Here is a 28,000-nt window from a genome sequence, read left to right on the forward strand (position 1 = left end):
AATCTCCCTTAATCGAGAGAAAGGCATATAGTATTTCTGGTCGACCCTATTATTCTTTCGAGTCGAGAGGGCAGAGGGTGCACAAAGGAGATCTTTGTTGCCTACAGATGCCCATCAGTGGTGCAGTAGTCGCCCTTTGAACGCGCTCTCCAATCACAGCGCATCGCACGGCCGACGGAGGGCGGGGTCTGCTCTCCCTCAGCCTCTGTGTTCGAAGCGCATCTTTGGAAGGAACGGTGTTCCATTGATTACCCAGCCGGCGGAAAAAACGAACATGATTTTAACCGAGCTACACGGAGGACTCTTCTAATGGAACCATGGATTTATAAATAATAATACTGCATGACTTGTTGTACGATGAGCATCTCGCCTTTGACAGGTCAAAATTTGGACAGGTATAATACCTGTGGCGCGCACGAATGGAGGGATAATTGATTGTTTTAGTGGCCTCCCGGTGTATCGGATTGTAATGCAATCAGATTTATTAGGCATGTTATTATTTTTTTCCACGCACGCATATTGCCAGGGCTTGATTCAATCACAGGTGAATGGATTCCGCAATAGGACATTTATCCATGGAACACAAAATCCACGCTGGTGATCGTGCCCGTCTATCTGAGCCCACGTCTCTCTGGGAGCATTGCACGAGCCCCCCTCTCCTGACTGAACCCCACCTGGACATCACTCAGTCTCGGTCACATCCAACTCGTCATGAGGGCCACTACGCGGTGATCCCCGGCACGTCTGCACGCGTTCTCAGTCTATAGGACCCCTAGTACCCCCTGTTCTGCTTTGTTGACTACCCAAAGGGGTTTAGTGCGCTCTGGGTTTCCTTTGTGTCAACGGGTTTTACGCTGAGTGGACGGCAGCAGCAGGACTGGGGCTTTGCGGAGCTCACAGCTATTGCGCCCAGAAGCTTTCTTTGAGGCCGGGGTCGTAATGGCAGCCGGTCGTCCGGAGCCGCAGGATCACCCGCCCGAGAACGGCTTTACGCCGCTGGAGCACACTGCATCAGCACCCAAGCTCCTGCCACACATCGACGGCTCGGTCCTGCCGTCTCTCGGCGGATTTGGGAGACACCAGAAGCAGCTCGTGGTGCTGACTTGGATCCCGGCGTTATTCATAGGATTCAGCCAGTTCTCGGATTATTTTCTACTCGCGCAACCCCGCGGCACGTGCATACAGCCCATCGGGAATGGGAGCAACTGGACCGAGGCTTCCCTGCCCGTGGCCGGTGGCACGGCCGCGTTTCACCTCCAAGCCGACAATGACAGCTACTACAACGGGGTAGACGCCAGCAGTTTGCTGTGCGCCTGCAAGGAGTGGAAGCTAGAGCTGCAGACGGGACTTAGTCAGAATGTGGTTACCAAGGTAACGCGTGTGCACCAGATAAGCCAATAGAGTACATATCCCAGAGTGTTCATCTAACGCAGTGACAGTGATTATCACCCCTTTTCAGTGTACAAATGGAACAAAATGGAGCCATACGGGTTCCACAAGGCTCCATTTGTACGCTTATATAGAGTTACAAACCTGCAAGGGTCCATTTGATTCCTAACTGCCAGTCATTTAGCTGGGGACCCCCTGGAACCCCCTCAAGGACCCCATGGGGGTCCCTGGACCCCACGTTGAGAACCAGTGATCAAACTCATTATCCTCATCAGTCATCATCATCATCATCACCTCCACCATCATCATCTCCCCACCCCACTAATGTGTGTGTATTTTTTTCTAAGTCTGTTCTCTCTGCTCTGTCAGACAGTTGGACAAAAACACAGTGGCAGTAAAGCACTGTGACTGACCTCATTATAAGAAGTAGCTTACTAACTATAGCTACTAACCAACTAACTGTGTATTTGTCTGTGGTTGCTGACAGGCAAGTGTGTAGTGCTTAGGGGTAACTAGAAATTTGGGAGCTGTAGACCTCCCCGGGGGGTGGGGGTGGGTGGCACACTCAGTCAGTAGACAAGTAGAGTGACGTCTGTACTGTGCCAGGTATCTGTTTTTGTCAGAAAGGATAATGCTGGTCATTCACTTTTTACCAGAGGCCATTCCACCACTAAAACAGATCAATCATAACCAATAAGCATGTTCCCCTTTTCTCTGTGTCTGTCTCTCTCTCTCCTCACTCTCCTCTCACTCTCTCGCCCTATGTTCTAGTACACAGTTGGATGCACAGTGGGGTGTACTGTAATTCATGGTGGAACAATGATACTATTTCACACACACGCACAACAGCTGCATCAGGGATCTGGAATCCTTTTCTGTGTGCACACAAGTGTAGTAATACAAGTGCACACACAGGGACATTTGGCCCTCACAAGTATTCAAGCGTGCGCACACACATGTCCTTGATTGAGAGCTGTGGAGAACTGCGGTACTCTGTGCACTGACCCATGGGCTGTGAGGAAAGGGTGACAAACTATTGATTTCATGACAGACATAGCCACGATCACACAAAACCACACACACACATTCTGCTTGCTCTCATTCTCTCCTTCTTTCCCTCATCATGTACATTGTGAATATTTCACAAGTGAGTCGAGCATGTTCGCACACTCAACCTTCATGAATTATCAAAGTAGCACACACATGCAAGATTTCTTTCAGGAGTTGTTTTCTCTTGTAGTCGTGTGTGTGTGTGTGTCTTTAATATTGACCTGGAATTAGGTCAATGCATAGTTGGTCTGTGCATAGCTCTGGTCCATAGCCTTACTGCTTCTATGATTCTGCCCTGCATTAAGGCTCTGTTACTTTCGCTTTTAAATCTCACATGGAACTCAGACCAGCCTCTCCTCTTTAGCGTAAATAAAAATAACGTTTTTGCTACTCACCAAAACAAAGGTGGGTTGTGTCATTAGAAAGCCTACTTTCCTTAGTGGGAGCACTCTGAGCCCCCCAGCACACGTATAAACGGTACTTTTGGGCCAAAAAGGGATTTTGTTTCCACCGGGAAAAAAACACTTTGTTACTCCAATGCGCCCTCTACCGATATTGCCCAGAGAATTGCCTCATAGAGAATATCTTTCCTCCGGTGAAAAAAAATCCCTTTCTGGCCAAAAAGTACCGTTTATACGTGTGGTGGGGGGCTCAGAGTGCGTCCACTAAGGAAAGTAGGCTTTCTAATGACACAACCCGTCTTTGTATTAGTGAGTAAGTCAAACGTTCTTGAGATTTCCACTAAAGAGGAGAGGCTGGTCTGAGTTCCATGTGAGATTTAAAAGCGAAAGTAGCAGAGCCTTACTGCAGCAGTAAGGCTATGGACCAGAGCTAGTCTGTGCATAGTAGTGCTGCCAGAATCAGCCAAAAATGATATTCGAATATTCCACTTACACCACATGTATTCAAACAATTTTCGAATGATTTCGAATGTCGAATGTATATGATTTTAATATGAATATGATATGAATATTGCAGAATAATATGCTGTAAAAACTTTCTCTTTCTTTATCTATATGGTCCAGTCCTGTATGGGCTGCGGTTTGTGCTGAGAAATGCACTCTCTTGAGTCTTGCAAGATCAAATGAATGATTCATAAGTATCTTAATAGCCTAATTTTTCTATAATGTTTTAGTTTACGTGGCACAGTCTCGCCAGAACTCACACAGCAATTTTATTGTTATTTTTTTTTTATTCGAATCTTAATTTAAAATATTTGATTATTCTTTAATTTTTTACATTCAAATATTCATTCGAATATGGAATATTCGTTGGCAGCACTAGTGCATAGTTTCTACAAAAGAAACTCTTTCTTACTGATGGTGAATTTTGATCTTTGCTTTTCCTCTGTGTGTCTGTTGCTCTGTCTTTGTCTCTTACAGTGGAATTTGGTGTGTGACTCTGCCTGGAAGGTGCACATCGCCAAGTTCTCATTGTTGGTGGGCTCCATTTTTGGGTACCTAGTGATGGGTGTCATGGCCGACTGGTATGCTACTTCCCCCTTTTCATTGTGTGTGTGTTTGTGTGTGTGTGTGACTGTGTACCTGAGTAGTGTCCTCTTAAAATTTCAGACACTCAAGTCACCTTCAAATGCAGTTCCCCGATACAGTGTACTTGTACTGTATGTAGTATTTATATTATAATTGTACCGGTATATTCCCAATCTTTCCCACAAGCTTTGTCACATCAGTTGATCCTTGTTTGGATTTATCACATACCCATAGGCGCCTCATTTATTAACAAAGTCAATGAGAAAATAGCATTGAGCATTCGATCAATACTTTAATGGAATACATAGATTAATATGACTTTGAATGTACTGCCCCTGTGGGAGGTGATGGAGCTCTAATAATGGCCATCCAATCTCTGTACGGCCAAAGAGCTGTTGCCCGTGTCCTCGGCAGCAAGTCTGACTCGTTCTCGGTGGGCGTTCGCCTCCACAAGTGCTGCGCCTTGTCACCTGTCCTGTGTGGGATATTCATGGCCAGGATCTCGAGGCACAGTTGTGGAGGAGAGAGTTTACAGTTCAGTGAGCTGAGATTGCATCACTGCTTTTATATAGCCCTGATGGGCAGTGATGGCATCGTGTGTGTGTGTGTGTGTGTGTGTGTGTGTGTGTGTGTGTGTGTGTGTGTGTGTGTGTGTGTGTGTGTGTGTGTGTGTGTGTGTGTGTGTGTGTGTGTGTGTGTGTGTGTGTGTGTGTGTGTGTGTGTGTGTGTGTGTGTGTGTGTGTGTGTGTGTGTGTGTGTGTGTGTGTGTGTGTGTGTGTGTGTGTGTGTGTGTGTGACTTGTAGCCTACATGATATCAAATCAGTTAGAACTACAACTACAGAACAAAAACAACTTGCATAGGTAAATTCACCCAGACATGGTTGAGTGCAGCCTATTTGATAAACATATTGGTTGTTATTGATTGGACAGATTGCATATTGTGCAGCAAGCATCCAGGCTCGTTACCATAATTCATCTGATATTCATGGCCAGCCATCCACGGGTCAGGTGTAATAATAATTCAAATTACTTCAATCATTGAAAGAATGGGGGGGGGGGGGGGGGCAAAGGTCCCCTGGTCTCCACTGGTGTGAAGTAGCTATGATGATGATTGGCATCTCTAAATGGTTCTCAGCAGGAAACCGGTGGATTATCCACTCCAGGTAGGGAAATGACTCCTTACCCCAAAGTGAAGTAGTTTGAGTATCAAGGCGAGGATGGCGGGGAGATCAGCTGGAGAATAGGAACAGCATGAGTGGTATTGTGTTTGCTATAAACGTTCCCCCGGCTGGCTAATGTGGCCAGGGAAATGTGTATATTGACAAACAGCGCGCACTGCTCCTAATAGTTAGGATAGGTCAAATGCAGAGGGTAAATTTCACCTATGTACAGTCACAAAAATACCCCAAAGGTAATAATTATTATAATATGTATATGTAGACACATTAAAGTAGTATACATTCCTGGGCCTACATTGCTTTTTATAATTGAGCGGCTGACCAGTGAAAAAGAACAATGATACGTTGATGTGGTGGGATCAGTGCTAGCTATGGAAACAATGTGAAGAAAAGTGCAGGCTAGTGAGGCGACAGCTGTGACGTGACCCCAGTGACCTACTCCCCCTGAAACCAGGAAGTGCAAAGAATGGGACGGAAACGATAAGAAAATGATCAGTGGTCTTCTCCACTACAGCAAAGGCGCCATCTCCTTTTGTTTGACAATATATTTTCCGTTGTATGACCCCTTACCAACCCACCCTGACCTCTTTCTCTGTCCCTGCTCAGGTTTGGCCGGCACCCAGTGATGATTCTGTCGGCGCTGTTTGTGCTGGTGTTTGGTCTGAGTGTGGCCTTCTCCGACAACATCACCACGTTCAGCACCTTGCGTTTCTTCGAGGGCTGCTGCCTCGCAGGTCTCACTCTCTCCCTCTACGTGCTCAGTAAGTAGTAGATATCTCCTTGTATACATGGCTGTTCTCCTCCCAGCTGAAATCCGTGTTTAGCTGTCGCACACGCTCTCCCCTATAGCCTGTTTTTTCCCACGCTCCCTGTTGTAAATTATATCCCTTTATTTGTCGATTTTCTCCTCTGTAAATCTCTCTGCTTTCTCTCTCCCTGTCCTGCAACTCTTTGCCCTGTGGGTTCGTCCCCAGGCAGCCCTCTCTTGCTCTCTGTGTCTGTGTTGTTAGTGCTGTGGTGACAGTATTGTCCCCGCTGCCCTGTCCTTTTGTTGTCACAGCATCAGGCAGCAACCCCCAAAACCCCACCCCCAGCCTACACTAGCACTGTGTTGTCACCGATCTAATCAGCGAGGACCGGAAGAGACGGGGCAAAGTTTGGTTTGGCCAGGCCATGGGGGTTGACAGTGACACTCCAACAAGCCCTGCCTGGAAGGTCGTACCGCCTCCCGATCTCTCTCTGTCCCCTCCTCCTCCGCTGGCCTCCTCTTTAGGACCCCTCTCTTTCACCATGCCTAGTAGAGATTAGTCATACATTATGTGAAGTCCAGGGGCAGAATTTGTGGTTGGGTGGAGGGGGGCTCTTTTGTTCCTCCCAGCAGGGGGTCTCCTGATACAGTAAATCTCTGCTGGGAAGAGAAAAAACTAAACTAAACCAAATGAATGCCTCTTATCTGGCGAGAGATGAGAGAGTTGAACTATCCCCAGGCTAGGGCAGCGGCAGAGAAAGTACAAATGTTAGTGTAAATGTGTAAGTGTGTCAACTATCAAAGTGGGGATTTATTTCTTTGGCGCTGTTCTTAAGAAGCAGACAATACTCATGGCAAGACAGTCAGATGTTAGGAATGTCCAGGCTCATGTCTCTGTATATCATCTGTGGGTATGTTGATGAGCTGAGACTGCGTGAGTGGTGGTAGCCATGATGCAATCATGTGTTCAGAAAACATTTGTTCCATAACATGCATTTCTGTCATATTTTGCACATGTTTATGTGCGTAAAAGTTTTTGTCTGTCTGCCTGGCTGGCTGGCTGTAATGTACGTGTGTTTGTGTGTGTGCATGTTTGGACATTGCTTCCCTTCCTCCAAGGGGAAGCTGACAAAGCCGTTCCATTTCATTTCCAGTGGTGGTACTTGAGGGGGGAAATAGTTTTGCTAGCCGTTTTTTCGCTCGATTGCGTTCAGACTGCATCAGCATTTTACAGGCTTCACTCGGCTTTAACACAAGCTCTCTCTCCTCTTGGCTTCTCTCTCTTTCTCTCCCTCACCTGCACATTCTATCTTTCTAGCTTTCTTGCTCTCATTTCTTTCTTTTCATCTATTTTTTCCCTCTTGTTGGCTCACACACATTCATAGTACTCACTCACAGAAATGGCGCTTGGCAAATTCTGTTTTGAAAAATGGGGAGAAGTTTTGATTGTTTATGTGTACTCTTTGTCAGACAGAGACACATTTGTATGTTTATACTGTCATACCTGTATGTGTATGTATGTTAGAGACCACAGTAGACGGTATTATGCTTGTTATTATGTTGTATCACATGGCTTTCCTCTGAGCGGAGGGAGTGTGTGTAGATTTGTAGAATGACCGGCTCACCTCACTTTGAAGCTCATACTGTGACAGGTAACACCAGACAGTAAAGCCAATGCTGTCCTATTTACAGTATGGGAAGTATTGAGCCATACACCCTATAATGGGAACATGCTCAAAGCTTCCAGTCCACAGATGAAAGACATGATACATTACATTGTAAATGGTCAGGGAAATATAATTGTTTCTGTCACACAGTGGATAAAATAATCACACCTGTGTGAAATGAGGGGTGCTCTTTTTATCATACATTATCATACATCATCACATTCCGTGCTCAGCCAATCAAATCATCACAAATGTGGTACACATTCCGTGCTCAGCCAATCAAATCATCACAAATGTGGTACACACAAAGCTGGGAATAGGAAGGGATAGTGCCCCTCAAAAACATATGTGTGTGTGTCAGTTTAGAGATAATGGGTTCTGGTCAAAGTGGCAATAATGTTCAGAATCCTAGTCTAGAGCTTGCTGTACAGTCCCGTTGATCTCCTCATCAGGTTAGGGGTCATGACCCTGTTGAATATAGACTCCAACAGAGTTGTGTTCATTAAGACACATATTGATATGCTGACTGGTTGTAGTCAGCCTGCTGTGTGCTAATAAAATCTGTAGTGAGAACCACGAACCAGTAGTTGAAATTCTTCCCCACATCGATCCCAACGCCCCACAGTCCCACACACACACTGGATTAATGTTTGTCTGTCCACATGATTCGATTTTTATTTGGATCTCTTTTAGCCTTTCGGCTAATCTTCCAAGAGTCCAGAAATAAATTAAAACATTACAGAATACATTATATTACATTACAAACTAGTACATTGCATTTCAAAAATACATTACAAATTACACTGATGCTAAAAGACAACAGTGAGTCAAGTATTACAGCATAACAAAAGTACCTATAGGCTACCTCTAATCCTCTACTCATACAACCGCACCCACACACAGGCACAGAATATGCCTGCCCACAGACAGATACAGTACATTCACCTATCTATAGTGGACTATGCATGGCAGGGTCGTCCTCTTCCCTGAGCCAGCTGAAAACCTGACCGCATACCAACACAGAAACTAAAACAAAGCTAAACACAAATCACAACATAGCAATGAATCAATAGAAGCAATCCCAGCTATAATGACGAGTTCCATAATTGAACTGCCCTAAAAATAAAAGATGGGCTTTCCATACTAGTTTTTATTTTTGGTAGAACATTTATCTTTGTGTCTTGATCTTGTGTTGACCTGATGTTTCTCGCAAACTAATGTTAATTTATTCTTTGTTTACTGGTTTATTAGATGTTTTTATTTTAGAAATCAATGCAAGAGACTGTTTTCTCACGCACTCAAGTGCTGTGGGCAATCCCATTCTGTTATGCAGTTCACCCGTGTCTGTTTCATACCCACATCTTAAGACCATTCTAGCTGCCTTGTTTAGTGTGATCTGCAGTCTTCTCATATCGGTCTGAGCTGCGTTGCCCCATACTGCACAGTAATAGTTTACGTGACTATAAATCAGACTACGGGATATTGGCCTCAACGTCTCTTATTTTAGAAGCCCTGCAATTCGCCCAACCATTCCTGCCATTTGCATTACCGTTTTAGAGATGAGCTGTCCATGATAAATTGTTTTGTATTTTAATTCCTAGTAGTATGACTTCTGTGACCTCATTTATCTGTAGGCCTACCCCTCCATAAGATAAGTTCCATGGCCCTAACCTATTCCTTTTTCTGTTGGTGCATATGACCATATTCTTAGTTTTATCAGTATATTCAATTCAGTACTAATTTGTTATTCTCTACCCTAACGTGTTTAAAATCATTCGCCAGGTGTTTGTGCAACTGAGTTTGTGATTCAGCTACTGCAGTGATGGTTGTGTCGTCAGCAAACATGTGTGCATTTGAGTTGGTTAGTACATATACAGACTGCTTTCTGCCATACAGATAGGATTTCATCCAATTGATAGAATTCCGACTGAAGCCATAATGATTAATTTTTTTTAGAAGAATTGTGTGGTCAATCAGATCGAAAGCGGCAGTGAAATCTAGAAGTAAAATGGATGCAAGTTTACCTTGGTCGAGAGCATTCAGCCAGGTATCCATCATATCAATGATTTTTACGGTATGCATGTTGGGCATGAGTTAATAGGTTATTTGTTTCCATGTATTTCCATATATAGTCACTAACTACTTTCTCCAAGATTTTACTTAGGGAGGAAAGTAGGCTGATTGGTCGGCTATTTGGGGCAGTAAAAGCGGATTTACTATCCTTAGGAATAGGGCAAATGTTTGCATATTGTCGGAAACTTGCCTTGTTGCAGAGAAATATCAAATGAGTATTTCACAGGACTAGCGATAAATGGGGCAGCATATTTTAGTAATTTATTGTCAATGAGGTCATGCCCTGGAGATTTGTTTTCAGGGAGCAACAACAACATTTTCTCAATTTCATCAAAAGGTATGTCTGGTGGTAAAACAAAACATTGCATTCTTTCCCCTGCATAATCTGTGCATCTATATGTCCCACCAGTTCTTTCTTTGAGGCATTTACATGCATATTGGACCTGAGATTGTTTACCTTTATCAGCAAAATGATTGGCAATGTCTATTGGTTTTGTCTTGATCTTTCCATCAACCTCCACACTAACAGGATTTGTATTATTTGATCTACCCAGCAAACCATGTACTGTGTTCCATGTCTGTTGTCTGTTTTGGGTCGTTTTTACATTTCTCAAATGCTGCTTTATAATAAAGTGATTTAATTTTACAACAAAGTTTCTGCTTTTCCTGTATAGCATAAGGTCAGAAACCAGACATGACCTGGATGCAGTAGCTTTTGCCTCATCCCTCTGAGACATTGCTTCTCTTAATTGTTGATCAATCCAGGGGGATGGTTTAGCTTGTACCTTTCCTTATAGGGGCATGGTGGTCAACGACCTCAGTTAGCAGCTTATTAAAAAGTCTAAGTCATTCTCAAGATACACAAGATCCCATGGAACAATGCCCAGATCTCTTCTGTAATCCTCTAGTTTAAAATGTTTAAGACTACTCCTTATAGTCACTCTAGGTGGCCTTTTTGGAACATTAGTATGTTTTGTAATGCTCACAATATTTTGATCTGTCCAGGATACAGGAGTAGATTTAGCCTTTGAGCATTTCTTCTGCACATTACACAATATAAAGTCAATAGTACTTTCTGTTCTATGCCCATACTTATTTATTGAGGATCGTGTGATATCTTGTATCTTGTATCTTATTTACATCAGAGTTAGTATGTTTCCAGTCCAAGTTAAAATCTCCAAGACAGTACTATAAATCAAACCTTTCTTCCAGAGCCAAATCAATGCTTTCCAAGATTTTGTCCATATACAGGATATTTGATTTTGGGGGCCTATAAACGCATCCAATTAATGTTGGTTGTTGAAAGGGTAGGTGAACTAGAGATCCATAGGATCTCTAGTCCATTCACACACAGATCCTCCCTCACCTTAAACAGCAAGTGCTCTTGTAAATATAGGGCAACTCTTCCCCCATTCCTATTCCTATCCTATCTTCCTATTAATTAAGATGAGTCTCAGTAATGGCCAGCACATGCAAATAATTTCCCTGTACAACATTCAATATATCATTCATCTTGTTCACCAAACTATTGATATTAACATGGGCTATATGCAATCCCTTCCTTGACAGGTGTAAATTCATAATCTGTATGACTGTTTCATTTCATAGATCATCATCATACACAACAGGATAGATTAGAACAGCCATGGAGTGATCTCTGAATCCCTGGCCATCAATGTATAGACTGTCCACCGCTATGACAGCTTTGTGATCTTTGGCTCTATATTCTTTGAGGATGGGAGTTGGCTTCCGTCTCCTGTCATTAATCTCTTGTCGGGAATTGATCGTTCATCCAGAAGTTAGTAGTAGTACCTTTGAGAAACTTCCATCGGGATTTCACAAGTTCCTTCTGTTTGAAGTGTTCAAAACGAGCAATGATGGGCATGATGCACGTTTTATTTAACCCTGCCCATTCTGTGGACTCTTACAAAGGGAATGCCCTGAACGGATTCCAGGGGTAGTTCTAATTTCTGGCATATGAAATCCCGTATGATCTGCTCAGGCTGCTCTGGGCTTTCATTATCACTCTCAGGGAGCCCAGACAAAATCACGTTCTCCCGCATAGACCTACTTTGCATATCAAGTAATGTTTCCTTGAACTGTCTGTTTTCTCTCACGACATTCTTCATGTACTGTGTGTGTGTGTGTGTGTGTGTGTGTGTGTGTGTGTGTGTGTGTGTGTGTGTGTGTGTGTGTGTGTGTGTGTGTGTGTGTGTGTGTGTGTGTGTGTGTGTGTGTGTGTGTGTGTGTGTGTGTGTGTGTGAGAGAAGCAGCGACTGAGTGTGTGTGAGAAGCAGCGACTGAGTGTGTGTGAGAAGCAGCGACTGAGTGTGTGTAAGAAGCAGCGACTGAGGTGTGTAAGAAGCAGCGACCAAGAACTTTTAAAGAAAATTCCTAAATCGCAAGCATGCCTTAATAATCCCTTTTGTCAAGTACTGCACATACACTCGGTTAGACACTCACAATGTCAGCAGAGACACCCCCCCCCCCCTCCACGCACGAACGCACAAAATGGAACTAGTTAAAATAGACCACAATAGATCCACAATTATGCAAAACAGACTGAATCACCTGTCTATTATGTCCATTGAAAGTAATTTTCTGTGCAAATTAGATGTTCCAGCCTCATTAAGGACATCTGTCAGAAAAACAAGGAAGGTAGGAACAATAGGCCTGTGTATAATTGGGCTTCTGTTGAATTATTACTGTTATATGCTGCTCCGCTGTTTATTGTATTTCTATGGGGTTGTCTTTGCACAGCAGTTTGTTTTATATCTCTGTAAGGGTAGCCTCGGTCTTTATACTTTTTTAAATATTTAACTTACATTTTATAATGGATGCCAAAGGGGCTTTGATCAGGATGAAACCCACATTTGGAGTCATATGTTATACTAAATACTCCACAGCTGACTGACGTCATAGATGACTGATTTGATGACACATGAAGTCCCAAATCGACATGATTATGAAAGGCATGTTGAGTAGGGGACCTAGGGAACCATGACCACCTTAATCCACCACTGATGACAATGGTGCCTAGACGACTAGAAAATGTGTTATTTTCAGGGAGTCGGGCATCTGTAGGATAAATTAGGCTACACTCTCAGCTCGCATAGAGTCCTCTATTTGAACCACTCTCTGACCACTTTTGCTATTCACTCGTCCTTCTCTCGACTTCTCTTCCCCTACTCTTACCCCCTTCCCTTCTTCTCTCTCATCTCCCTCTCTCCATTTCTGCTTGTATTTCCACATGCACTCATGCCTTCTCTTGCTCATTATTCCGACTATAGACTATATCAAATCTCTCTCATCGACATTGTTCTGTTATCTCACTGCTGCACACAGTGCGGCAAATAATTTAACTCCACAGGAGATGACCAGCGCTTGTTTGTCATTCTAAATGAGATGCTGTTTATTTATGTGTGGATGTTTGTGTATATTTCGCTGTTGTGCGAACATACTTACTTAATCCAGAAGCCACTTATGATTCCATGTAAAATGGCATTTTAAATTGAAAACCATCATCTCTGTCTGCACAAGTGTTTTAGCACCTTTTCTGTAATAATATCTGTCCATACTACAAGGCAAGGCAGAACACGCATATGACATGATCAATCATTCAGGTACACTGGCATGCGCATGCTTGGCATATCATTAAAACATTCACATACAAATGGCACACACGTGCTGTGCATATCACATGATCATCCATGTACACATGCATGTGCTGGTGTACCTTGGAAGCATTCAAGTCTGTTAGTTGCAGAATTTACCACAGATGAAGAATGGCGAAATTAACAAAGAGATAGGATATTTCTAGCCTGGGCAGCATTCCTTTTCAGGTTTATGATCCGGTATCATTACATCATGTTGTAGTCATTGTTTTATAGTCATCAGACCGGAAACCTCAAACCAGAACTTCCTTTCCCTCAAACCGGAAGAATAATACCTTCCCAATAAAAGCGTGACTCGCTCTCTAGAAATTCCCTGTGGGATAACAAAGGTATACAGACGCTAAATAGTCTCTGAGTCTGACTGTAGTACATTCATATTTTAGAAATCAGTGAAACTACGCCGCATCAAGGCTTCTATTGGGGAGGCATTATTCCGGTTTGAGGGAAAGGAAGTTCTGGTTTGAGGGTTCCGGCCTGATGACTACAAAACAATGACTACAACATTATGTAACAATATCATCCGCTCCCGACCGGATCACACGGCAATTTAGTAACACAGACCAGACGTTCCTCCATGGTGGAAAGCCTGGTGACGTTCTGTATTACTTTTCTCATAGGGAGCATCCAATACATTGATCCAGCATGTAATGTAAGCCTATTGCCATTCTGTCCGTGTACTGTTCTCATACGTCTCAGCTTGGATAGTGCAGTGGTTCTCAACATGTTTTTGTGGTGGGGGTCCCCAGAAGTAAAGTAACAATTTAAGGACTTTTAAGACCTTTTTAATACCTAAACATGAAATGAAATAAAGACCATGCAGTCAAAAGTAATCAAACTGTACTAGTATAGAAACTGGTCAAACATTTGCCAAATTGTCAAATAATATAAGAAAGAGGCAAACATTTTGAAAATAGCTGACCTATGCTGCGAGGCGTTAGATCTGCTATTTTCACAACATGCATCTGTGGAACAGAGTCAAACTAAATGCAGCGCCTCAACTCATACAATTCCAAGTGCTTGTCGGGGTGGAGGGTCCCCAGTTCAAATATGATTATTTTTGGAGGTCGCAGCCTGGAAAGGTTGAGAACCACTGCAGTGGTTCCCAAACTACTTTATGCCAAGGACCCCCAAATGAATATATATTTATTTGGCCGTGGACCCCATCATAAAATATTTTGTGCCAGCGATCCCCATACAAGATTTTTAAATAAATTTTAAAATGTTTTACCCCTGGGGGTCCCCGGATCAGAACACTATCCACGCTGAAAACCATAATTCTGAACAGATCTTTTGTTATTTTAGTTTTGTGTGTGAGCTTCAGTTTGGGTGCAGAACGGTGCGTGATGCAGGTAAAACCTGACTGTGGGTCACAGGGTTTAGTGGCGAGGCCCCAATGGGGATTGGTCTCTTCTCTCTGTGGGCTCTCAAGCAGCGATGCAGGGGTCATGTCTCCTGTTTCCTATTCTCCTCAGAGATTATTAGGTAATCGCACAAACATGCAGCGTGTGTGTGTGTGGGGGAGGGGGGGCGGGTTGGCTCATGCTGACTCAGCTGGGAAACAGAACTATCATCCCACGTCCTCCCCCCCGCAGCTCGTTCTTCAAACCCAGAGGAGGAGTACAGTGTATACTGTATACCATCCCCGACGGCAGCTGTTATCACACCAGCTCCTCCTTGTCGCCTCAGAAAACACACACACACACACACACACACACACACACACACACACACACACACACACACACACACACACACACACACGCGCGCACACATACACACACACACATACACACACACACATAAATAAACACTTGTGCGTGCGCATACTGTATGCAACGTGCACGCGCTTCCACTCTTAAGCCCCAGGCAAGGTTACCCAGAGAGCATTAGGACACGCTGAGATGGTCGCTGTGGTGTAAACTGTAAAGTAACTAATTTACACTTACTCAAGTACTGTACTTAAGTACAATGCTGAGGTAGCTTTACTTTACTTGAGCGTGTCCATTTTTCAATACTTTAGACTTCTACTCCGCTACATCTCAGAGGACAATATTGTACTGCAGATGTCAAATATAAATTTCAACACGAACACAATATGAACAAGCACTGTTTTGTACTTCGGCTATTTGAAAATAGCTGATCTACAAGCTCACATTCGTACTTTTATTCAAGGACATTTTTGAATGCAGGCCTTTTACTTAAAAAAATAATAATAAAAAAACCTTCACGTGTGTGTGTGTGTGTGTGTGTGTGTGTGTGTGTGTGTGCGTGTGTGCATGCGTGTGTCCGTGTGTGCGGTGTCAGCCCTTTGTTATGACAGATTGAGTTGGCCAAAATGGATACATTCCTCCCAGTGTCTTTCTCAGCACCATTGTTTTCTTCTTGGTGGTCCCCCCCCCCCCATCTTTCCCGTCACCCACAACTGTTCACTTGCAGCTATAACAAGACGGCAGAGAAGGTTCCTCTTGACAGCAAAGAACAAGAGAGAGGGAGGAGTAGGAGGGGAGAGATGTGTTGTGGGCACGTTGGCTTTGGGGGGATGGGGATGGGAGAGAAATAGAGTGAGAGAGAGGGAGGGTACTGACTGAGAGCCACTTCAGCGGGGGAACGCAGATGCAGCAAGGAGACGGGATGGGAGAGGAGAGAGGGGGTGGTCAGTACAGGGAGGGCAGAAGAGTTGGTGGAGGTGAAGGGGGGGCAGTGAGATAATCAACACAAGAGAGGAGCCATTCTCTCCCACTCAGCTGCAACAAAAGCCCCCCCCCCCCCCCCCCCCCCCCCGTGTGTGTGTGTGTGTGTGTGTGTGTGTGTGTGTGTGTGTGTGTGTGTGTGTGTGTGTGTGTGTGTGTGTGTGTGTGTGTGTGTGTGTGTGTGTGTGTGTGTGTGTGTGTGTGTGTGTGTGTGTGTGTGTGTGTGTGTGTGTGTGTGTGTGTGTGTGTGTGTGTGTGTGTGTGTGTGTGTGTGTGTGTGCGCGCGCTCTGAGTGTGCTTGTGTGTATGCTCTGAGTGTGCTTGTGTGTGTGTGCTCTGAGTGTGCTTGTGTGTGTGTGCTCTGAGTGTGCTTGTGCTTGTGTGTGTGTGACTGTGTACTCCAGGAGAGGATGTGAATGTCCCAGTAGACACCTCCCTAAAGGGTTGGCGTGGGGTTTTGTTTTTTCCAGGGATTGCTTGCCACTGCCACGGTTCTTTGTCAAGGAGGGTGGGGCAGTTTCACAACAAGCTGGTTAATGCTGTCTCATACATAAAGTACTGCACAAAAATCAATTTACAATTTAGGCATTTAGCAGATATTTGTATCCAGAACATCTAACAAAGTACAAGATGAGAGAAAGCGGCATGAATCCTCACCAAATGCCGTCCATGGAATACAGTGTAACCACTTAAACCCATATACTGTGTTGATGCAGAAAAGGCCAATCTACAAGATAGACAGAGATCTGCTATTTTCACTGAATACTCGCTCTGTTTATCTGTAGATCTGCCGAATCAGAATAGGGATGCTAGGATTCATGTGGTTAATTCTATTCTGCCAGGATCTTCCTCTGGGATCTGTCTGAACCGTCATGTCGACTGGAGACTTGGGAACGCACACACACACGCACGCACGCACACGCACGCACGCGCGCACACATGCACAAACCAAAGCATGAAGACATTGGAGACAGAGACAGGAGAGACTTAAGGATGAGCCAAACTGGGGGGTCAGTTTAATTTCCTTCTGCATGGGATCCTGGGGGGAGGATTTGCAGGGAGCTGTGCAGTACAGTACAGTACACCAGGGATGAGGGGGGAAGGGAATCACACTCATGCCTTCAGGTTTTTTCTTTTTTTTGTATTCATACCTTCTCAATCCTCCTGTTCTCTGTCACTGCTTCAGTGGACCTCTTACCATCTCTGCTGCACCAAAGACAGTTCTATCTGTATGTCTCTCTTTTGGGTACTGTAGCAGTGACAGTCCCAGATGGCATTTACTTTGATACCACATCTGTAGTCTGTAGCCTCTCTCTTTCTATCCTTTTCTCTGTGCATGCATCTTACTCTCTTTTTCTCTCTAACACTCTCTCTCCCTCTCGTCGTAGGCTTCATTATCATTCCACCGTCATTCCACAAACTGATGAATGGAGGGAGTTCTCGGCTTTCTCTCATTTGTATTCTGCTCCTCTCCTTACTTTCCTGTAGGACATTCCCCAACCCCTCCCAACTCCATCCTGGCTCTCGCGCTCTCGTTTCTCTAGCCTCCACAACAAGAAGTGACAGTATAAGCCATGCAGCCCCTTTAGCGAGTAAACCGCCAACCCCCTACCTACCTTCTCCATTGGTCACCTTCTAAAGACCTTGCCATCTGCACCAAGCCATCTGGACTGTACCAACTTACTGGCAGCAGGGAGAGGAGGAGACAGGAGGCCAGGCGGAGAAATTAAGCCAGGGCACACTGAAACTTTCACAGACTGTCCGAACCCAGTGAACCTTGTGACAAGTAGTTTGTGCAATGTGTCCATGTGGCCCTGTGTAGCCTTCTCACAGTTAATGTTCAGCAATGGAGAGGGTGCTAAATTATTTATGGAGGAAATTCGATGTTGGCTTCACCATTAAACACTAAACAGACACATCTCATCACATTATTCCTGACCACTGAGTTTGTTGTTTAGTTTAACAACGTAAATAACGCACGCACGCACGCACGCACGCACGCACGCACGCACGCACGCACGCACGCCCTCTCTCTCTCTCTCTATTCTCTTTTCTTCAAACATCATGGTTTTCACCCTCTCCCTCTTTCTCCCTGTGTTGCTGTAGGGATCGAGCTGTGTACGCCAGGCTGGCGCTTCTCCATGACCATGGTGTCCAGTTTTGTGATGGTAGGCGGGCAGCTCTTGATGCCCGGTGTGGCGTCTCTGTGTCGCCATTGGCCAGACAGGGATGATTGGCAGGTCCTCCAGATCGTCATAATCAGCCCCTTCGTTCTGATGCTGCCTTACGTCTGGTGAGTCGATCCCGCCTCCTGAGGAACTCTACTAAGCCAGTTTTGTGGTGGTTGCTGTCAGGACCAGGCCACGGCTTGTACAGTACACGCATTTGTACTACGCAGTGGCACGCAGTACACAGCACGCTGTGTTTAGACCAATGCACAATACTCTCTTTCTTCCATTGTCTTCATGTCTTTTCCCTTTCTGTCTGTTTCCCCTTCTCGCACTTAACATATTCTGTTCTCATCTTCCTTCTGGTGTCTTTCTTTGCTCTCTCGGCCTCTTGTCTCTCTCCAGGATTTTTCCAGAGTCCCTACGCTGGCTGCTGGCCACCCAGCACTACCGCAGGTCAAAAGCCATGATGCTGTGCATCGCCCGGAAGAACCAGGTCGACATGTTGTCAACCGAGCCCAGTGGAGTTCTGACAGGTGAGGAAGGCTGGGCTTTGAGGGGGAAGGATTCCGGATCAGACACCCTGACCATTAAAGATAGAGATGCACGGAATGCGGTTATATCCACAGATGCCCAGCATATCCGTGTGGCAGGCAGATATGCATCATAGATATTTACATTCATTAATTAACAGCGGATCGGTATTGGGTGGATGAAATATTTTAATTGGTCTCTTCTTCCCATTCTGTGAATTCCAAATCCACCAGCTTGTTTATGCTCATCCGCTGTCATCATGTGAACATTACATGTCTACAACAGGGAAGGCTCATTACAGTGCATAATGTGTGTGAGGCACAGCACCATAACATCCCACAGATGTCATGTCCTTCTCCAACAGGAGAGCCCACGAAAAATGCAAGACAACGTACCATAACTTCATTGATTTTTTTCAATCTCCCACTCGCACCCTGCGGAACGGAATCAGTCATGATCATGATTAATTCATTATTGTGTGCTCGTTCATCCAAAGTTTCAGTTGTTACACAAGTTCATACAGGGAAATTGTTTGCAGGAAGCAGTACTAACACAGTCGCCAGGACAGATGATTGCTTAATAAATAATTTGGTTGTGATTGTGGATAAAATGTATATCTGCTTTATCATCATTCCCCCTCTTTCATCCCCAACCATGCATAAGACACAAATGTAATTTGTCACAAGCTTCATAAGCGATTGATCCCAATGACTCAGAAAATACTGTCATCACAAAAACGCTAGCAGATATGTATTTGCACTGCTTATTTATTTATGTGTGTATGTTCCTCCCCTCATATTATGTCGTCTCTCTGCCGCCAGCCTCAGCCCCCACTGTGATTGTGTGAGGTATTGTTTTCTCCTGCCCCAAGAGTCTAGGATGACAACACTGTAACCGATATATGTGATTTGGAAATCACAGATGTTGCACCGTGGGGCTAGCTACCTTCCCAAATGTCCTGTAATGCATTCCTTGCTGTGTACTGAAGGTGTGAGGATTCATACTAGGAAAGGTCTCAGTGTGTGTCTGCGTTCATGTGTTTTGTTATCAGAACTGGAGCAGGAACTGCACAAGAAACCCAAGAGGACCTGCATTGTGAAGATGATGAGCACCAGGAACCTATGGAAGAACATTGTGGTGCTCTGTGTCAACTCGTAAGTGTGGGTGTGCGTCTGTGTGTTTGTAATACAGTATGTGTGTGTTCGTGACTGAACACAGTCCATTCTGCTAATGAACATACGTTATGTTAAGTGGCTATGAATGGATTACACATGAGCCCCCCCCCCCCCTCCCTAGAGAAATGTAAAGGTAGTTTTATCTGTAGTAAGCATTTCACTGATGACACTTGCCTGAGATGACAGTTTTTCGTGTGTGTGTGTGTGTGTGTGTGTGTGTGTGTAGTCTGACAGGGTACGGGATTCACCACTGCTTTGCCCGCAGTATGATGGACCCTGAGGCACAGCCCACCGCCATGTGCCATACCGACTATTTCACCATGGCCGGTATCGCTGTGGCCACCTGCCTGGCACTGTGCCCAGCGGTGGGGTTGATGGGCCGTCGCGGAGGCCTACTCACCTTCATGATCATCACTGCTCTTGCGTCCTTACTTCAGCTGGGCTTGCTCAACTGTGAGTGACCACTTAAAGAGAAAGATGATATTCAGATGTTCAGCATGCGAGAGAAAATCATCTTGGATGAAAGGGCAGCTAAACCGAAAAACAGTCTATATATGTGTGATTATAATTTTCAACTTCGGCATTTAGAAGACAATCTTATCCAGAGTTACTTACAAAGTGCAAGAACAGAGTGAATGGCATGAACCCTAGTCAACAAATGACAGGGTAAATAGTTACTTAAAGCTGGCCCCACACTAGAGGCTAATTGGTCAGATTTGGGATCTGAATCGCCATACTTTCGCATAACTGTAGTTTTATCAATTATTAAATATGTTTGATATGTACGACTTGAAATGGTGGAATATTGAGCAGAAACCTGCAAAAACCAACGAGAGCGAGCTGACCAGGAAGCGTTATTATTCTTTATTTATTATTATTATTCTCCCTATTCTGGGATGAACGTTTATGAAAATAAATAGCAGATCTACGAGCTCAGAACATGTCGCTACGCTATTTTATAGTATGGTTATGTTCAGCAAGGATATTTAAAGTGTAGGGCGAAAACAGGGTGGGGCCTTGAAAAGAGCACTGGGGGACTACAGGGTTTAAGTGGTTACGGACTGCCTATGAACTTTCGGTTTAACTGGAGCATCCCTTGTCTTGACCTACCTATCTGCTGTATGTGGTCGTTATTCCAGGCTTTCATTGTGAACATTTCAGGGTTATCCTAATGACTGTTCTCATTGTTCTTTGCTTCTACTTCAAAACCCCTTATTTGTGCTCTCTAATGTCATCCTCATTTATCTCCTCTCATTCAATGCTCGCTAATGGAATCCAGTGATTGGGAAGTACAGCCTCCGCGACGACATAGGTACATTTGGGAGTATGGGAAGGGATCGGAGCTTGTTACCCATCTTTGATGGTTGCAAAAAGCCTGATGTTGTGATGGTTGCAAAAGTTTGCCTGATGTTGTGATATCTAATTCAATACTTTTTATTTTAGGCATATCATTTCTTTTTTTTGCAGAAACAAAATGCAGATCCAGAAGCTCACAGACCTTGTAGATAGCTATTTTCGCTATTCATCATACTTAAGTGGTTAAAACATAACTGATTGAATACAAATTTTATTTTTCAAAGTTGAAACGCAAATTTTAAATGCTTCCCAAGGTACCATGATTACATTACATTTTATTGTGTTATCCCATTTACCCTATTGGCCTGAATATAAGACTACGTTTTTTTTTTCAATGGAAATATCCTAAAAAATGGGGTCGTATTATAATCGCGGACTAGACTATTTGACATTCAATGTTATTTTTCCACAAATGAGTCTTGAAAAATACGGACATACTGACGTTTTGTTTTCCTTGTCTGTGTAGTGTTGAGAGATACTCTGAACAGGAGATTCTCTGTGGCATTCTCCATTATCGGAATGTTCTCCTCTTCTGCTGTCAGCACACTCAGCATTTTCTTCTGTGCCGAGATCACCCCTACGGTCATCAGGTGAGCTTACAAGCTGTATTTGTTGTTCCGCAGGGGTTTAGTATACTGTACAATTGGTCCTTCTTTATGTTGCTATTAACTACTGAACCACAGCCCTTTTTCACCATGTTAAGAAGAATTCCCTAGTGACAGCCATTACATCAATCTGATCTTTCCACAGCCACTGAGAGTAGCGGCAAAACAATTGGGAAGTAAAGGCTCAATCTCCGTTTAAAAACAAATCCTGTCCACACAACCTTTGTTTTAAGAAAAGAGATCTCCGTATCAGATCAGGGAGATACTTCTGTGTTCAATTTGGCACAAGGTGACGACAAAAAAAAAGAGTTAAAAGGTTGTTTCATAGATGTTTATCATTCCTCCTTTACTAAAGATGAGGAGGATTCAGGATTTTTGATTCAAACCAGGAGTCCTGAAACCATCGTACCTGGCAGGCATTAAACCATGGACGCTGTGGACTAAATATTTGTTGCAGCAGACATCTTTGCTTGCTGGTGAAGTGATGCAGTTGATGCAACAGTGCCATCGTTTTCACATCCTCTCCATTTTACATGGTTACACGATTCTACGTTAGATAAATTCAATCTTCACTTTTAAAACATCTCCATTTAAGTGACTGAAAACTGCTGTTTGTGTATGGATGAGAGGCCGAAGCGTAGAGGGAAATGCATGAAGTTTCCATATAATTGCACTGCCAAATAAACATTCATGTTTATTGCTCTCAAATGACGGGCCAGTTCAATAACAGCAAAAATATGTTTATTTACACACACACACACACACACACACACACACACACACACACACACACACACACACACACACACACACACACACAGGATCTCCATATGTGGAGCTGACTAACATCACCTGGATCTCCATATATGAAGATCACAACACTGACCTCATCAAACCATGGATAGCCATACATGGTTTGACACATCTGACCTCACTGACACCAGATTAATAGTTTAACTCCTGCTTCTCAACTGTGCCGTATTAAGAAGCTCTGTTGTTTCAGCGCAACGCTTCTCGCCCTCAGGGCGTCTTACTGGTAATTATGACTATATATAAATATTGGAATTGTTATATTTGATTAAAGTCAAAGTAACGTTATCGTCAGTCATCAATGACAATCATTGAATAAAGAAGAAAATGATCAGTGGATTCCATTGTCTTAAATGGCACACTAAAGCAAGTCCAGTTTAATACCATACAAATGGTGGTCTCCACTCATACATAGACATGGATGTTGTGCCTCAAACCGCTAATCACTGGTCAAGAAAATGGAGCAACTCTAGCTCTTGTTCTAGAGTTGCTTATTGGCGCCATCTTGTGGGGAAATAGTTGACTTTTGCAACAAGAAACCCTTGTTCAGTCAGATCATCCATTAAAGGGCAGGTTATTATATAACATAATTATGCTGTGTTGTTTTTGAGAATGTAAAATTATAACATAGGTATCGCTTTTAACATTATTTTAATTTCCAGCATTTAAAACTGGTCATCTTGCTGTGAGTGACATTGCCTCTTCATGTGTGTGCAGGGGTGGGGGGCTGGGCCTGGTGCTGGCCAGTGCTGGCTTCGGCATGCTCACGGCCCCAATCATGGACCTCCACAACCAGAAGGGCTACTTCCTGCATCACGTGATCTTCGCCTGCTGCACGCTGTTGTGCATCATCTGTTTGCTGTTGCTACCCGAGACGAGGGGTCAACCTTTGCCGGAGAGCCTGGCGGACGGAGAAATCTTCACCCGCCAGACCCTGCTCCGGCCTGGAGAGCAGCATCTCCTCCTCACAAAGACTGACCGGGACTACTCCCGCGTCCACGACACACCACTACACCTCTCCGCTACCGGGGGCGCCACGGTGGCAGTGGCCACCGCTCTGGCAGCGGTGCCGGCCTCGTACGCCCTAGCAACTGGAGGAGAGGTGCTTGGCAACTGTGCTGCTGTAGCCAACGGGGTGCGAGCGTCATAGCAGTGGTCCTTTGTTAAGTGATCTGATATTAGACGTACGGGGTCAACAAGTCTCTGAAAAAACCAGAGGAGTCTTTTCAATGTATAACCAAAACAAAACCCAATGAATTATTTAACTGACCCAAGTTGGACATTTGACCCTTTTTGCATAAAAATATATGTTAATGACGTTTAGAACACTTTCCTGGGGGTCTTTATGTGTGTGCTATGTGGTTTTAGATATTTTAGATTTTAGCAGTGAGCCCAGTGTCTCTGATGTCATGGACACGGGCTCACTTACTTCCTGGACTACAATTGGATAGGGGGAGGGCTGTCTTACTGAGAACATGTAGTCCAGGAAGTAAGTGAGCCCAGTGTCCATGACATCAGAGACACTGGGCTCACTGCTACAATCTAAAATATCTAAAACCACATATTACACACACAAAGACCCCCAGGAAAGTGTTCTAAATCTTCTAAACGTCATTAACATATAATTTTGCGAAAAAGGGTGAAATGTCCCTTTAAGGGCCAGGATGAGGTGGTGGGGACAGCGGTAACATATTTAAGACTATGATTCAGGGTACATTCAGGAGCTACCCCAAAAATATTGTACTATGCTGAGTTTCTCTCAAGTGAATGTGTGTTCTTGATATAGACTTAAGTTTTCAATGGTGCTCAAGTGAATTGATTTCACTGCATTAGTTGTATGTACACATGATTTGCAAGCAAAAGCAGAGAAAACAAATTAACAGGCAAAGACTGAAGAACGGTCAGACAGGCTTTCAATGGTGTGCTCTATGAATTTTCAGAGGATTTCAGTGTTCTATAAATTATATAAAATGTAGGGGTTCTTTTGCACTAAATGTCAAAGACACAATCAGGTGTTTATGATTTCTCAGCCAACATGTTAGAAATCCAGGGATTGGCTTAACTACTACCACTCTGAATTGCATGAAAGGGCACAAATGGATTTATATCTTTACTGATTTGTGGTCCCTGTACCAGAAGTCCAATTTGGCACTTTATTCTCAGAGGTGGTCAGTGTAAACGCGTCTTTAAATTGTAAGCATTACTTCTGTTCAGTGTGGGTTGTATGATGGTTGTTTGATATGATTTACAGCCGGAGACCTTTGCAGACTGTGGGGACAGTCTGAGGAGACTGGTTAATGCTAAATGATTCTGAGAGTTGAATGGATGCTATACTGAACAGCTTGCATGTCTTATGACACATCTCAGCATTGAAATGGCTTTATCATAAAGGTTGTGTTCTTTTACAAAACAAAGAACATGTGGCGTAAATTAAGAAAAACAGTATTTATTTTGTCCTGTTAACAAGGACATTTCTGTTGCTTGTATTTCAGTCCACCTTTCACTCCTTCTCTGTTCTGTGGTAATGTTATTGGTTGTAATCCTGTTCTTAGGATGTGTAACTCTAGCCTGACATAATGGTGGGCTATGCCAGAAAGCACAATATTTATAGAGGTTTTCAAATAAACTTTTGTGGAGAATAGAATAGAGCAGCTTTAGGACTGACCTACTATAGATGTGGGGTGCATACGTACGTTGGTTAGACATACTAACAGTCCGAGGGGCATTAGTTCGACAACACCGTCGCTCCCGAGTGCGCTGCCGGTTAACTAACCTGTGACTCAAGACTAAGTACGTCGGACCAAACGCATGCACCCTATAGATGTTACTAGTGTACATTTGTACAAGATCACTTTACCTTGTTTAGGACTCGCTGCAAAGGTACTGTATGTATTTGTGCCATTCACTGATTCTATGTACTTAATCAACTTGAAGTTTTCTTATACACAAAAGCACAGCAAATAGTTTTGCATATTTCTTTCCCAGTAATACCTGGAGCCAAAACGCCATGCACAGGTATGCATCCTCCACATTTTTATCAAACGTGAAACACATGGGACATATTTGGAGCATCTTGTATAGTTTGCTAGTTTGTATATATCCAGGAATTTAAGTACTTGAGAGAGTGGAAAAGAAAAAGCCCAAAGTAACTCAAACCACTAATTTTGATTTTTAAGTGTTATTTTTTTAATACAACACATTTGTACAAAAAGCCATAGGCATACATGTTTTGATAATAAACCACTTAATTTATTGATTATGTCAATAAATGAACACTTGATGTGATCATTTGGTGTCTGTGTATGACTTCAGAACATAGATCAATCAAGTTAAGAAATAAAGGGGCTAGTGGAATCAACTTTCATCTGCAAGAAATAAGGGGTTAGGCTAGGGGAATCAGTCAACCCTCATCTTTAAATTCACAGTTTACAGACATTGAGAACATGAGACCTTCCTGAATTAAGGACTTTAAAGGGTTAAAAGAATTCTGGGTGAAGCTCCATCTCCTTTTTGATCCTTTCCTCCACCAGAAGTGAAAGGTTTGAATTTGTCGCTGAAATGCTGTAACTGACAAACACCTGCTTCATGGTCTTCTTGGCTGCAAAGCAAACAAAAGACAGTATTCATTCGCCTTTATTTTATATAGGGACAGACAGTAGGCTGACAGGAAATGGGAGAGAGTGGGGGAGTGACATGCAGTAAAGGCCGTCGGGATATTGGTAGTTGCGGGTTGTATTTTTTTGGGCGTGTGTTGGAAATAAAGATGTATTACTATTTGTGCCAGGGAGCCCCGTACCAAATTTGTGGTACGTTTTTTTTTATATCTCAAATATTCCAGATTTTCTTTTAAATAGCAGATCTACAAGATCACAAAGCGTCAGCTCACGAGGCATGACGTGTTGAGCTTGTAGATTTTCAAATAGCCAATGTCTATACCTGTAGGTTTAAGGTGCTTACGTGGCCTATAGTCGCTTCTTTTGGTCTCATTTTCCTAGTAGACCTGGAGCAAAATCTGTCTCACTGGCATGCACCCAGAAATCTGTCCAGTGCAACTAAAAATGTTCATTGGTCATCGCCATGCTGGCTTGGACATTTGACAAAATGATTAGGTCCATTTGTACACTGGCAGAGTTATGGGGGTGAGGGGGTCCATGAAAATAAAACGTTTGAAAACCACTGTCCTAGTGGACTACTAATGTGCCATACATAGTGTCATATATATTCTGAAAACCTAGAGACTTATTTTCCTTTCGGCTTTTCCCTTCAGGGGTCGCCACAGCGAATCATCGGCCTCCATCAGACCCTGTCCTCTGCCTCCTCTTCTCTCACGTCACCAACTAACTTCAAGTCCTCTTTCACTACATACATAAATCTTTTTTGATTGAAATATTTATTAACCAAGTGAATTACAGTACATTTCAAGCACAAACACAAAGACTTAACTGTGAGTGGACGACCCAATTAAGCATTACACTTGTTTACAAGAGGGTCCACCGTCCAAAACATTTAGAGGCGTAGGCTACAAATAGGAACAGAACAGGAATTCATCATATCTTCTCTTTGGTCTTCCAACCTCAACAGTACCTCTCTGGCTTTATCCTGAATCCTGATATGATAAAAAAAAACACATTATAATGTGTGTGGATTTTATTCTCTTTCTATACGTATTCCCTGAATCTTCACCCGGCATACCTGAACCCTCAGACTTGAGTCAACTTGAGTTGAGCGAGCCTTTGCCTTGAAGTGAGTAAAGAGTTAGGCGCACCGTCATCAAGACGAGCATGGGCCATATAATTGACAGTCTTGAAAGATAAAGTTGGCATCATTTGGCTTTTGAGGATTTTGCACGTTACCTAATCTCTGTGCCAGTGAATTTGGAGAGGTGTCAGATGGCTCCCCGAGGAGTAACGACGATAATGGCATTGAGTCCTGCAAATAAAGGTTTGTTATTGTTATCAAAATGTGATTTGTTTAACAACGTTAAGAATCTTTAGTTTAAAGCTGGCTCTTTTAACACATTTAAATCTACATTGTCCAGTATATAAATACGTCTCAAGCGATTAATTTCCAAACGTGTTTGATATTAAGACAGAGTTTTACTTACATATTTGCTATTCATTGAAACTGCCAAGTTGGACAGGACTGGACTCGTACCGACCCAAAGGAAGAACCCACCGCTCAGCTTCATGACATGAAAGTGTACTACTTGTTCCAAAATCTTCTCGGAGAAATTATGCACTGTAATTGCATCAACTCCCGTTCCATTTTCTGTTGCATTCATGTTGTTTAAAGGAAGCTATGCACATCAACACACACCAGCGTGGGGCTCATGCACACAGAGACAACTCTATGCTAGTGTAAATATTATAATCCACTTCCTGGTATGACGTAC

The 28,000-nt window shown here is 43.5% G+C and overlaps 2 protein-coding genes across 2 annotated transcripts; one reads left to right on the forward strand and one right to left on the reverse strand.

Annotated features, from left to right (window-relative positions):
* Positions 1–153: 153 nt before the first annotated feature.
* Positions 154–25,893, forward strand: slc22a23 (solute carrier family 22 member 23). The gene is made up of 10 exons (XM_079504903.1): positions 154–1,371; positions 3,822–3,925; positions 5,715–5,869; positions 18,067–18,253; positions 18,534–18,664; positions 19,714–19,816; positions 20,064–20,290; positions 21,117–21,149; positions 21,660–21,783; positions 23,326–25,893. Exons 1-10 carry the CDS (start codon positions 940–942, stop codon positions 23,756–23,758), a joined length of 1,929 nt encoding a protein of 642 aa, XP_079361029.1. The 5' UTR covers positions 154–939; the 3' UTR covers positions 23,759–25,893.
* psmg4 (proteasome (prosome, macropain) assembly chaperone 4) lies at positions 25,820–28,000 on the reverse strand. The gene is made up of 3 exons (XM_079504904.1): positions 27,713–28,000; positions 27,462–27,537; positions 25,820–26,206 (listed from the first exon to the last, which is right to left on the reverse strand). The coding sequence occupies exons 1-3, from the start codon at positions 27,887–27,889 to the stop codon at positions 26,085–26,087; spliced, it is 375 nt and encodes a 124-aa protein (XP_079361030.1). The 5' UTR covers positions 27,890–28,000; the 3' UTR covers positions 25,820–26,084.

The sequence above is a fragment of the Electrona antarctica genome (genome assembly GCF_951216825.1).
Source record: "Electrona antarctica genome assembly, chromosome: 7".
NCBI classification, from domain to species: domain Eukaryota; kingdom Metazoa; phylum Chordata; class Actinopteri; order Myctophiformes; family Myctophidae; genus Electrona; species Electrona antarctica.